General features: G+C 37.7%; 1 protein-coding gene across 2 annotated transcripts; it reads left to right on the forward strand.

Annotated features, from left to right (window-relative positions):
- Window positions 1–262: 262 nt before the first annotated feature.
- Window positions 263–4,295, forward strand: LOC139847596 (uncharacterized mitochondrial protein AtMg00810-like). 2 transcript variants are annotated; one of them, XR_011759587.1, is made up of 3 exons: window positions 263–572; window positions 1,209–1,310; window positions 3,992–4,295. XR_011759587.1 is itself a non-coding variant. In XM_071837300.1 (2 exons), exon 2 carries the CDS (start codon window positions 2,582–2,584, stop codon window positions 3,701–3,703), a length of 1,122 nt encoding a protein of 373 aa, XP_071693401.1. In that variant the 5' UTR covers window positions 263–572; window positions 1,209–2,581; the 3' UTR covers window positions 3,704–3,896. The 2 variants fall into 2 exon arrangements, 1 of the variants encoding a protein (XP_071693401.1); XM_071837300.1 differs by lacking the exon at window positions 3,992–4,295 and having other exon boundaries at window positions 1,209–3,896.
- The last annotated feature ends 8,423 nt before the right edge of the window (window positions 4,296–12,718 follow it).

The raw sequence follows: 12,718 nt of genomic DNA on the forward strand, positions 1-12,718 counted from the left end.
CACCGGAGATTTGTACCCCGTCACACCTCACTCTCAGCATGCTCTTCTCACTAGCCCCGTCACATGGCATCAACAACTCGGTCATCCAGGACATGATGTTCTTCGTAAACTTATTTCTAATAAAGATATTTCGTGTAATAAAACTATGTCTCCTTTGTTTTGTCACGCATGTCAGCTTGGCAAACATGTGCACCTCCCATTTTCTGTTTCTAGTTCTAATGTTAATGCAGCTTTTGATATCATTCATTCTGATTTATGGACCTCACCTGTTGCTAGTATTAGTTGTTTGAAATATTATATTATTTTTCTCGATCATTTTACTCATTATGTTTGGGTATTTCCATTGCGTTATAAATCAGATGTGCTTAATACATTTGTTCAATTTCGTTCCTATGTAAAAACTCAATTTAAACAAGAAATCAAAGCTTTCAATGCGACAACGATGGTGAATTTGATAATAAAGTGTTTCATCATCTCTTACAATCTAACGGAATGCAATTCTGATTCTCATGCCCTCACACTTCTCAGCAAAACGGGAAATCTGAACGAATGCTTCGCACCATTAACTGAAGGTATTTCATATGCCCGAGAGACATAATAAATTAATGTGGCCAATATGTTATGATTCAAGTCGGGTCATACCCAATAACAAGCCAACAACACCTTTTAGTATTTATTTTAACGATTGGATCTTTAAAATTAATACTCGACACTTGAACTTTAGAAATTGGTTTTCTAAAGATAAAATGCTTGAAATAATTATTTGAATAATTATAAATACAAGTTTAATTATTTATATGATTAAACTTAAGTGTGTGTTATTATTTTATAAGTGGTTTATAAAATACAATTTTATAAAAGGTTTATAAAATTAAAAGGATGTGCAAGTATCTAGTAAATAATGCAAGACTTTTACTTAAAAGTTAGAAGAAAAAAAAAAAGGGGGAGGTGGGTGGCGGTTTTGGGACTCCAAGAAAACCCACCCATGCTTACTTGGTTAAGTGCATTTACCCTCTTTCAACTAGCATGCTTGCACACTTACACATACACACATAATTACTAGCTTTTTAAAAAAAAAGTCAAAACTCTCTCCATCTATCTAGTTTTGGCCGAAATTTTGGGAGGAAGAAAGGGTGTTTTTCATTTGATTTTTACTTGCATTTTGGTGTCTAAATCCTAACCAAGTTCAAGGGTGTTGATTTGCAAAGGCTTGTGGGTATACAAAGCTTGAGGCTTCAAGTAAGGAGCTTGCTTATTCATCATCTTCTTCATCATCCTCATCATCCTTTTAACCTCCTAACTTGGAGTAGGTATATCCTCTTTACTAGCTCTTTTACTTTGTAAGCATATTTTCTAGACTTGATATGGTTTTGGAATTCATGTTTAAAAGGTTAAACTTCATATTAATTTGTTTATAAATATGCTTCCGATTAATGTTGAAATCGGGTTTTGACATATATGTTCATGAAACTTGTTTATATGATGAATTCCAACATTAACAACCTCATTCGCACCCTTTTATTCCAAGCTCATCTTCCGCCTATCTACTGGGTTGAAGCCCTTCATATGGCTGCCTATCTCCTCAATATTCTCCCCTCTTCCGTCATAAATCATGACATACCACATACTCGCCTCTACAAACAAAAACTAAACTACTCCACTCTCCGCGTCTTTGGTTGTCTCTGATACCCGCACCTCCACACCACAAATAAACTTGAACCTTGCTCTAACCCTGCATCTTTCTTGGCTACCCATCGAACCACCGAGGCTACCACTGTCTCGATCTTACTACCAACAAAATCATCCTATCCCGCCATGTTACGTTTGATGAAACCTCATTTCCTTTCGGCTCCATGACTCCTACTCAACCACTTTCTTATGATTTCTTGGACCCTCCACCTAATATTTTTTCTCATACTCTTCACTTCTCTGAACCCGTTGTCACTACTCCTTCTCACTCGCTTCCAGAGACACAGTCTCCTCCTTCTGAGGCTACTACCGCTACTTCGGAGACTCAGCCTCCTCCTGTTGAGGCTACCGCCATTAAACCCATGCCCCCTACTACACTTTCGGAGACACAGCCTCCTCCCACTGAGGCTACCACCACTACCACATCTCAGTCTACTCAACCTATGATCACCCGCACTCGCGTTGGTACCACTAAGCCCATTCAACGACTTAATCTTCATACCTCTGTCATCTCTTCCATTCCTCGCACTTACTCAGACGCACTTAGTGACCCTAATTGGAAACAAGCTATGACTGACGAATTTAATGCTTTAATTAAAAATAGTACTTGGACACTTGTGCCTCGCCCTTCGGACACGAACGTAGTTCGCTCCATGTGGCTCTTCAAGCACAAGTTTAATGCAGATGGTAATTTGAGCAGGTATAAGGCTCGACTCGTAGCTAACGGTCGCAGCCAGCAGGTTGGCATTGATTGTGATGAGACTTTTAGTCCGGTTGTTAAACCGCTACGATACGGACTGTTCTCAGCCTGGCAGTTTCTCGACAATGGCATTTTCATCAGCTGGATGTCAAGAACGCCTTTCTTCATGGCCAGTTATTTGAGACTGTCTATATGCACCAGCCTCCAGGTTTTCGAGATCCTAGATACCCTGATCATGTATGTCTTTTGCAGAAATCTTTGTATGGCCTCAAACAAGCACCTCGAGCTTGGTTTCAGCGATTTGCAGGGTATGCTCAGTGGATTAGATTTCATCATAGCCATTGTGACACATCTTTATTTATCTATCGCCATGGCTCCAACACCGCTTACTTGTTCCTCTATGTTGATGACATTATCTTGACTACATCTTCCACAAGTTTGCTTCAGCAGATTATCGCCTCTCTGCACAGAGAATTTGACATGACTGATTTAGGGCCACTGAACTATTTTTTGGGTATCTCCGCCACTCGCACCACCGCTGGATTATTTCTGTCTCAGAAACAGTACGCCACAGAGATTCTTGAGCGTACTGATATGGCCACATGTCACCCATGTAGGACCCCGATCGAACCAGGGGCTAAACTCACTACTCACGGTCATCCCGTGAAGGACCCGACTTTATACCGCAGCCTTGTAGGTGCATTACAGTATCTGACCTTCACTCTGCCTGACATCACTTATGATGTTCAACAGAATTGTCTCTTCATGCACGATCCACGAGAGCAACACCTTCACACTCTCAAGCGGATCTTACGATATATTCAGGGTACTACAGATCTTGGTTTACAGTTGTACGCATCATCACCCACCACTTTGGTTGCCTACTCTGACGCTGATTGGGTTGGCTGCCCCACCACCAGACGCTCTACATCTGGTTATTGTGTGTTCCTTGGAAACAACTTGCTATCATGGTCGTCTAAACGACAACTCACACCTTCTCGATCTAGTGCTGAGGCCGAGTACCGTGGTGTGACCAACACCGTTGCTGAGACATGCTGGATACGTAACCTTCTTCGTGAGCTGCATTGTCCTCTTACTTCAGCTACACTCATCTACTGCGACAACGTCAGCTCCGTCTATCTCTCATCCAATCCAGTTCAACATCAGCGAACCAAACACATCGAGATTGACATTCACTTCGTTAGAGATTTGGTTGCTCAGGGACAGGTCTGTGTTCTACATGTGCCTTCGAGATATCAGTTTGCGGACATCTTCACTAAAGGTCTCCCGTATGCATTGTTTGATGACTTCTGATCCAGTTTGAGTGTCCGCAGCACTCCCGCTCCAACTGCGGGGGGATGTTAGACTAGATATTTATATGGACCCTTGTTAGCCCATGTCCCTTTTGTATTGGGCTCAGCCCACTTATCAATTGTAGGGTTATAGGCTTTATATTGCTTTGTGTACTTACATTGGTGATTATCAAATAATAATACTCTCTACCGTTTAACACTCTCTACCGTTTAACACTTTTTAAGTATATTCGATTCAATGTTTATGTATGTATAAAAGTTTTGTTAGTGATTATGACTTATGTGTTAGAATACAAGCATCAAGACAAAGTCAAATAACCAAATTTGGTTATTTGACTTAATTGGGATCAGATTATACACTCATCACTTCCCATTTTGGATAAAGACACAAAAGGTCAAAGTAGCAGCCAAAGATAACGGGTCTGACCTGTACAAGGAGTCTGCACATTTCCTTTTTCATAAAGATGGTTCCAAAATCAAATATGGAGCCTAACTATTTATAGAATTAGCTGTTAGAAATATTGTGCATATAAGCACACTTTGTAATTTTTCATGTAACATAATACAATTGTATGAAATCTATTCCAATTCAATACAAGATCATATTACTTATCATTCTCTTTAATTTGAAACATGGTATCAGAGCTTTAAGGTGTAGATCCATTGATCATTACATCCTGTTAAAGCATCAATCATTTACCAAATCAAAGGGCTGCCATGTCTAGTGACGGCAACCTAATTTTTTCAAGCTCAACAGAAAGTTCTCAGAACCCGCAAAATGATGAAATCTCAAACCAAGCTGCCATGTCAAGGTTGGACGGCAGCTAATTACTATTCTCAACCAAATTAACCCAAATGAGCCAAATTAATGACTTAACTAGTCAATTGGCTAATTTCATACAAAATAGTATTCAGTTTTTTAAAGAATTAGATCACAAATTAGGGTTATCATCGAGTGAACCTTCAGCCAGCCATGGAGTTGCTACAGAATTAGCAAGTGACAGTAAAGGAACCTCACATCATGTAACCCAGATAAATCGAGACAGTTACTCACCAAGAATCGATAAATCAAAACTTGGGTGCACTGATTGTGGTAGATAGAAACATACAAAAGAAAAATGCTTTGAATTAAAAGGGTATCTAGAGTGGTGGACAAATCCGAGCAAAAACAAGGCAACAACGGCTGAAGAACCTACCACCGCCACAACTACCGATGTAGCTTTCGGTGGTGTTGTCACTGAAAAAGGTGCACCTTCACCTTTTAATTCTTTTTATAAAATAAACAGACCAAGAAGTAGGGGTGAGAGGGATGAAATCAAACCTGTTGAGTCCCCAAAATAGTTAAGGATTTAATTATGACAAAACTGTAATTTATTTGCACTAAAATGTTATGTGCAGCCAGCACAAGTTTGTTTATGTATAGACAACAGATATTGCTGTGTCGAGTGTAGTTTGCTACTCAGTCTACCAGTACAAGGTAGACAGTGTTCTTCAATCAGCACAGGATGTGTACTCAGCAGTTCAAGAATATCAAGTGTCTCAGCAATGAAGAACCATCACAGCTGGAATGCAGCTTACTAGACAAGACAGCTATGCTCCATTATAAGCATAGTAGTTTCCCGAGTGGTCTACATCAATTGTACTATTCAACAGAAGTCAAAGACAAAGTTGAACAGAAAAGGACACGCGTCGGCGGCCGACAAGTGACCTTACAAGACCACGTGGGAATGCAGAAGTTTAACGCATGTACAGACATGGGTTATACTTTGTCAACACCTAGGGAATACAACATTCTATTTGTTTAATCAAATAGTAGTGCCAAACCGAATTGGGGTGTTCCTACAAATAGCTACCAAAGAGGAAAGAGGAGAGCATGCTCTCTGATGCAGTTGTCACCACAAGTACAGACATCCTATGTACCAGTGGACAATAGAACCATTACACGGTCAATAGGACTACTATAAATTGTTGAATCCACTATTGTAACAACTAGTGGTGTGGGTTTATCTATTTAGAGTCAAAAACGTGTAATAGCTTTTAGTTTACCTCTTAGCTATCTTTTAGGTAATCTGTATCAACCAACTATCATTCCGCCAAGGATAGTTGTGATTCTTTATGATTCAATCAATAAAGAATAACCGTTAAAAATTACATGTGACTCTATTTAATTTACATGCTTGAATACTAATCGTGTTTAACTGTTAAGTTATTTAAAAGAAATTGTATTCAACCCCCCCCCCCTACAATACTCCTGTTGTTATCAAGGGACCAACAACTGGTAGCAGAGCTTCAGTCTTGATAATTAATATCTTGGATCTGAATTCTCTCATGGCTGCATATTCAAATACAGCTTACCTTGAAAATGGCTCATCCAATAGACCACCCAAATTTGATGAAGATGAGTATGAAACTTGGAAGGCAAGATTCATGCTTCACCTTGAGTCTATTGACCCACTCATGCTTGGTATTGCCACAGATGGTCCATTTGTTCCCACTGAGACTATTGGTAGTTCTCCAGTTACAGCTGACACTCCTGATGTTCCTGGCAGAGAGGTTATTCTCACTCCTTCTAGATGGGATGCTGAGGATAAACGTCGTATTAGACTTGACCCTAAAATCAGAACCCTGTTAGCTATAACTTTGCCTAACCCATTGTTCAAACTGATTAAGGGAAAATCAAATGCCAAGCTTATGTTGGACTATCTAGATGTCACCTATGAGGGTATGGGAGAAGTAAGGCAGAACAGAATGATTGCTTTGAAAAGAGAATATGAAATGTTCTTTGCCTACAAGAATGAAACCCTTAAGCAAATCTTTATTAGGTTTAACTCCTTGATTGCAGACCTGATCACTTTGAATGTCACCTATACTAAATTTGAACAAGTAAAAAAATTTATTGATTCACTGCCTACTAAATGGAAATCTATTACTGACCCTTTAAGAACCACTCAGACCTTAAAGAACTTTAACATGTCTTCTCTCTACAGTTCACTTTGGAGCCATGAGAAAGCAGAGGCTTAATTTGAACTTAACTTGAAAGAAAACTTTAGGTCTGCCCCCACCACTTCAAAATCTTCTAAGACAGATGATACTGCTCTTATTGTTGCTGCTAAAAAGGCTTTACTGGTTCAAAAGTTGTTGGCAGAAGAAGAGACAGCTGAGAGTGATGTGGATAGTGGTACTGGGTCTGAAGAAAGTAGTGATGATGAAAGTGATGTAGAAGGGTTTGCTGAAGGTATGGCTTTGCTGGCTAGGCAGTTCAAAAGGTTCAATCGTAATAGAACCAGCAAGTCATACAAAGGGAGTAAGAAACCGAGTGCTAGGTATAGCAGCAAGTCAGTCAAGGGTCCTAAATCTGAGTGTTATAATTATGGGAAGGTTGGACATTTTGCTGCTGAATGCATGTCCAGAAAACCTTCAACTTCACATGCTAACTCTTTCTCAAAAGCTAACAAGTACAAGAACAAGTACAAAGCTATGAAAGCTCAGATGAAGGAAAGTGCTAAGACTAATAAGAAGGGTAAAAAGCCAGAAAAGGTTCTAGTTGTTGAGCATCATGATTGGGATGAAACTAGCTCGTCATCATCCTCTGATAGTGATATTGATGATGATGGTGCTGGCTATGCTTCTGATAAAAAGCTGTGTTTAATGGCCAAGGAGGTCAAGGAGTCTGATGAGGATGATAGTGGTAGTAAGTTTTTGGCTGATATGAGGGAAGCTGATCAGAAAAGAGATTCACCTCAATGGAAAACTGAATTGATGTATAAGGTTGATAATTTTCAAACTTATACTGATGATGAAAAAGATGAAATGTTTGACTACCTAAGAGTTTACTTATGTAGAGGCAGCAAACATGAAGAAGTTTTGAAAACTGACAACAAATCTTTAAATGAGAAACTTAAAAGCAAAAATGATGAAATTAAAATCTTGAAAGATGATATTTCTAAACTTGAAAAACAAAACTTTGCTTTAAAGTCTCTTCACGTTGAGGCAGCAGAAGTCAAGAACCAGCTGAATAATCTTAAAAAGGTTGTCGCTTCATGGTGTACATCTGCTCAACGCACAGCCAAGTGTGTTAACTAGCAGGTGCCTGCCCAAGTTGAAGCTTTCTTTGTTGGTGACTATGCTGCTGCTGCTGCTATTGCAGAAGTTACTTTCATGGGCCCAATTCTTGAAACTGATCCTGAAGCTATCTTGCCAAATACTTTTGCCAAGATAGTTAAGGATAAAAATGTCTTGATAAATAAGTTTGTTAGACCTTCTGTGTCCCCACCACCTGCCATGAAAGAGATTTTGGAGGATGAAGTTAGAGCAAGAGAAGCCAGTACCTCAATTGATGAGACTACTGACCCCTCAAGCATCTACTACATGACTCCAAAAGAAAGACATATTAAAAGGGAAATCACTGAAAATAATCTAAGAAAAATTAAATCAACTGATTCCCCTTCGTGTTCGAGTTCCAATTGTGCTGAGCCAGCTGATGACAAACTTACTGGTCAACCAGTAGCTGTAGACAAGCCAGTCAATCGAAATACTGGCAACTCCAAGGCAGCAGGTAAAACTTCTTCTAGCTCATCAGCTTTAGTATATAAGCCAGTAACTTCTCATGCTGGCTCGTCAAGTGATAAAGGCAAAGCAATACTGTCATAACCCGTCCTTAACCATCAGAACGTGTTAGATAACGTATGATTTCATTGCGAGGTATTGACCTCTATATGCGACATTTTTAAAAGAGAAACTGCATATATTATACATTACAAACCATAACCATTATTTTTGTTACAAGCTTTAGACAATAAAAAGATGATTATCGTTTAGCGATAATCTTCGACTTACAAACTTTACATATAATGATAACAACACGATTTCGAGCATATTTTACAACACAAATCCTTGGGTATGCAGTTTTATTTTTGACACAAATATGCGTACGCAAGATCCTGCTCAAATTCAACATAATGCAGCGGAAGCTTTAGTAATCACCTGAGAATAGACATGTTTTAAAAGGTCAACATAAAGTTGGTGAGATATAGGTTTAATGCCGGCAGCAATATATATATATAGACCACAAGATTTCGTATATAAACAGTTTAATAAAAATATTCTAAGTGGTTGAGCACTTGGTAACCATACTTAACATTTAATCACGTCGCATATTCCCTTTATTATGAAATCTTACTACACCGTACCAAGTGTAGTCACGAAACGAAGTACTGTGCAACCGTTGAATACTGGTCGTCCAGTCCGGTTGGGGTTGTCAGGCCCGATAGATCTATCAACAGGATTCGCGTTTACAATACCGCTGTAAATATTAGTTACCAAGCTACAGGGAAGTATGCCAGTGGTACAACTCAACGTAGAATATATTTTTCAGTTACTTGTGTCCATAACGTAAAACATAAAATACATGTATTCTCATCCCGAAATATTTAGAGTTTAAAAGTGGGACTATATACTCACTTTCGTCTTGAAGATATGTAATTTCGACTTGGTCTCCGATTGATATCACGAACCTATCCATATATAATATATCAATACCTTTTCTTTTTAAACAAACGTCACATATATATACTTGTTATACTTTTAATACTTTGAATAATTCCTTAGTCCGTAGTTAGCAGTTCGTTGTTAGTAATTCAATTTTAATGGTTCATTTTTAGATGTTTAATATACCCGCAATGAAATAAATAAAACCCCCAACGAAATAAATAAAATCCCATCGTATATGTATTGGTCGAGATTAATCTTGACCCATGGTACCGGTGTTGTCAAATGACGTGTTGCGTACAATCATGGGATCTTATGATTAATCTTCTCGTGTTGTTTACGGGTGATCCTGAACCATATAAAATTGAATTATAAGTACATATATATAAAATATCATGTTAACTTAAAAAGATGTGATTTATTTAATTTTTTTCCCAATTATTTTCGTGGCTAAACTAGTCTTGGATATCCGATTTTGTTTCGGTCATAATTTCTTCGTTACAACTCCGTTTTCGTTGATTCAACTTGCCATCTCCTTGGATCGAGTCCCTCTTTAAGACTATGAACTGTAAATACCTTAGTTTGTATTCAAAATCACACGGAATAGGTCAAACTTTAGTGAAACTTATGAAGTTAATCATTTTCCATCATGTAAACAACCTCAAATGATTATTTTTCTAAAAATACTTATACTTTGAGTTAAATCATGAAATTTTTATGTGTTATCATATTCATAGTAAAAATCATTTTTCCAGAAAATAAACCTCCAATTCAAAGTTTAAGATGGTTTTTAATTATCCAACCCAAAACAGCCCCCGGTTGCACACCGACGTCGTAAATTCAGTTTTTAAGGTGTTCTTTGAAAAACCAAGTTATACCTTGTTAAGTTAGCATATAATTAAGATATGTTACAGGTCTTGAAGTATTTTAAAAGTTAAGTTAGAAGGATCTATTTAGTTTGCGAACAAGTTTGAAATCATTCAAACTATGTTCTAGTTTATAAACTCTTATATATATATAGCTTTAAATATATGAATTGAAAAAGAGTTGAAGTAGAGTTTTTACCTCAAGTTTAAAATGTAAAGTTGCTGGAAAGAAGTAGTAAAATAAAAGTTGAGAGAGTTCTTGCAAGTGTGTGTGAAAATTGGAAGTAAAATTTGGAAAATGAATGTGTAAAAATGAGTTAGAAATGGTGCTTATTTATAGGCTTGAAAATTTGGTTTTTAGTGAAAATATCTAAGATAAGTTAAAATTTATTATGTCATGAATGACATATTATTCCAATAATTGAAGATTTCTATTGGTATATACCAATAGTAAATACTTCTAGAAGCTGTGTATAGTACCCTAGATATACGTATAGGATTATTGAAGAAACGGAACGAGAATTCAAATATAACTATCTTTTGTAAATATACTTATATTGTTTTATGTATAAAAGCCCTTTAAAAATGATTAAATACATTACTTATACGATATATGTATAAACATTATAAATCATCAGTATTTATGTCAAATAACGTTACGTAGGTTATTGTTTTGAAAACTTAAGTTAGTAGTTTCAAAATATACTTATGACTTTTGTTATTAATACAAAATGAGATATTAAAACATCCTTAGATCATGTTAAATATGTATGTATAATTATCATATATTGTATAGTTCGTGATATCATCGGTCAAACTAGACGGTCAAACGTTGTGTAAAACTCTTTTCAAAAACATAAGTCTCAACAATTTGGATTGCTTATCATGTTGGTAAGGTTTAATTTATGTAAATATTAATCTCATAAGTATAGAACGATCGGAAAAGTGCGGGTCGTTACAGTACCTACCCGTTAAATAAATTTCGTCCCGAAATTTTAAAATTGTACCTATTTTGCGTCATCGAGAAACAAGTGTGGATACTTTTGTTTCATCTGATCCTCTCGTTCCCAAGTAAACTCAGGACCTCTTCGAGCATTCCAACAAACCTTAACGATTGGTATGTTGCTCTGCTTGAGCTGTTTAACTTCACGATCCAGGATTTCGATTGGTTCTTCGATGAATTGTAGTTTCTCATCGACATGGATTTCTTCAAGAGGAATGGTGAGGTCTTCCTTTGCAAGACACTTCTTAAGGTTTGAGACGTGAAAGGTATTGTGTACTCCGGCGAGTTGTTGCAGTAACTCGAGTCGATAAGCTACCGGTCCAATGCGTTCGATGATCTTGAACGGGCCTACATATCTTGGGTTCAGTTTACCTCTTTTACCGAAACGTATTACACCTTTCCAAGGTGACACCTTTAGCATAACCATGTCCCCAATTTGAAACTCTAATGGTTTCCTTCGGACATCGGCGTAGCTCTTTTGGCGACTTCGGGCTGTTTTCAATCTCTCCTTGATTTGTACTATCTTCTCAGTCGTTTCGTGTATGATCTCGGGACCAGTTAATTGTCGATCTCCTACTTCATTCCAACAGATAGGAGATCTACACTTCCTTCCATACAATGCTTCGAATGGTGCAGCTTTAATGCTTGCATGATAACTATTATTATACGAAAATTCTGCTAACGGTAGATACTTATCCCATCCGTTTCCAAAATCGATCACACATGCCCTGAGCATGTCTTCAAGAGTCTGAATCGTTCTTTCACTCTGCCCGTCGGTTTGCGGATGATATGCGGTACTCATATCTAAACGAGTTCCTAGTGCCTCCTGCAGTGATTGCCAGAACTTTGAGGTAAATCTACTATCACGATCGGATATAATGGAAATAGGTATTCCATGCCTTGAAACAATTTCCTTTATATACAATCGTAATAGTTTCTCCATTCTATCCGTTTCCTTTATAGGCAAGAAATGTGCAGATTTGGTAAGACGATCAACAATTACCCAAATGGTGTCGTATCCCCAGGCAGTCTTTGGTAACTTCGTGATGAAATCCATGGTAATACCGTCCCATTTCCATTCTGGAATTTCTGGTTGTTGAAGTAACCCTGACGGCTTCTGGTGTTCTGCTTTGACTTTGGAACAAGTTAAACATTCCCCAACATATGTTGCAACGTCTGTCTTCAAATTAGGCCACCAATAATGCGTCTTAAGATCTTGGTACATCTTTCCAACTCCAGGATGTATCGAATATCTTGTCTTATGTGCCTCGTTCAATATCAACTTCCTTAATCCACCCAACTTCGGTACCCAAATACGATTTGCAAAATATCGAATTCCATCTTCCCGCATAACGAGTTGCTTCTCATACTTCTTCATTATTTCATTTCCTATATTTTCTTTAGTAAGTGCTTCTCGTTGAACTTCTTTGATTTGTGAGTTGAGATTAATGCGAATTTTTATGTTCATCGCTCGTACTCGAATTGGTTCTCGTTCCTTTCTGCTTAGTGCGTCAGCCACCACATTCGCTTTCCCGGGATGATAACGAATTTCACAATCATAGTCGTTTATTAACTCGACCCACCTACGTTGCCTCATGTTCAGCTGTTTCTGATCAAAAATATGTTGAAGACTTTTATGATCAGTAAACACAGTGCATCT

The sequence above is a fragment of the Rutidosis leptorrhynchoides genome, chromosome 5, assembly GCF_046630445.1.
Source record: "Rutidosis leptorrhynchoides isolate AG116_Rl617_1_P2 chromosome 5, CSIRO_AGI_Rlap_v1, whole genome shotgun sequence".
NCBI classification, from domain to species: Eukaryota; Viridiplantae; Streptophyta; class Magnoliopsida; order Asterales; family Asteraceae; genus Rutidosis; species Rutidosis leptorrhynchoides.

Coding starts and splice junctions, on each gene's coding strand:
- LOC139847596 (XM_071837300.1), top strand. CDS start 2,582: ATGCACCAGCCTCCAGGTTTTCGAGATCCTAGATACCCTGATCATGTA.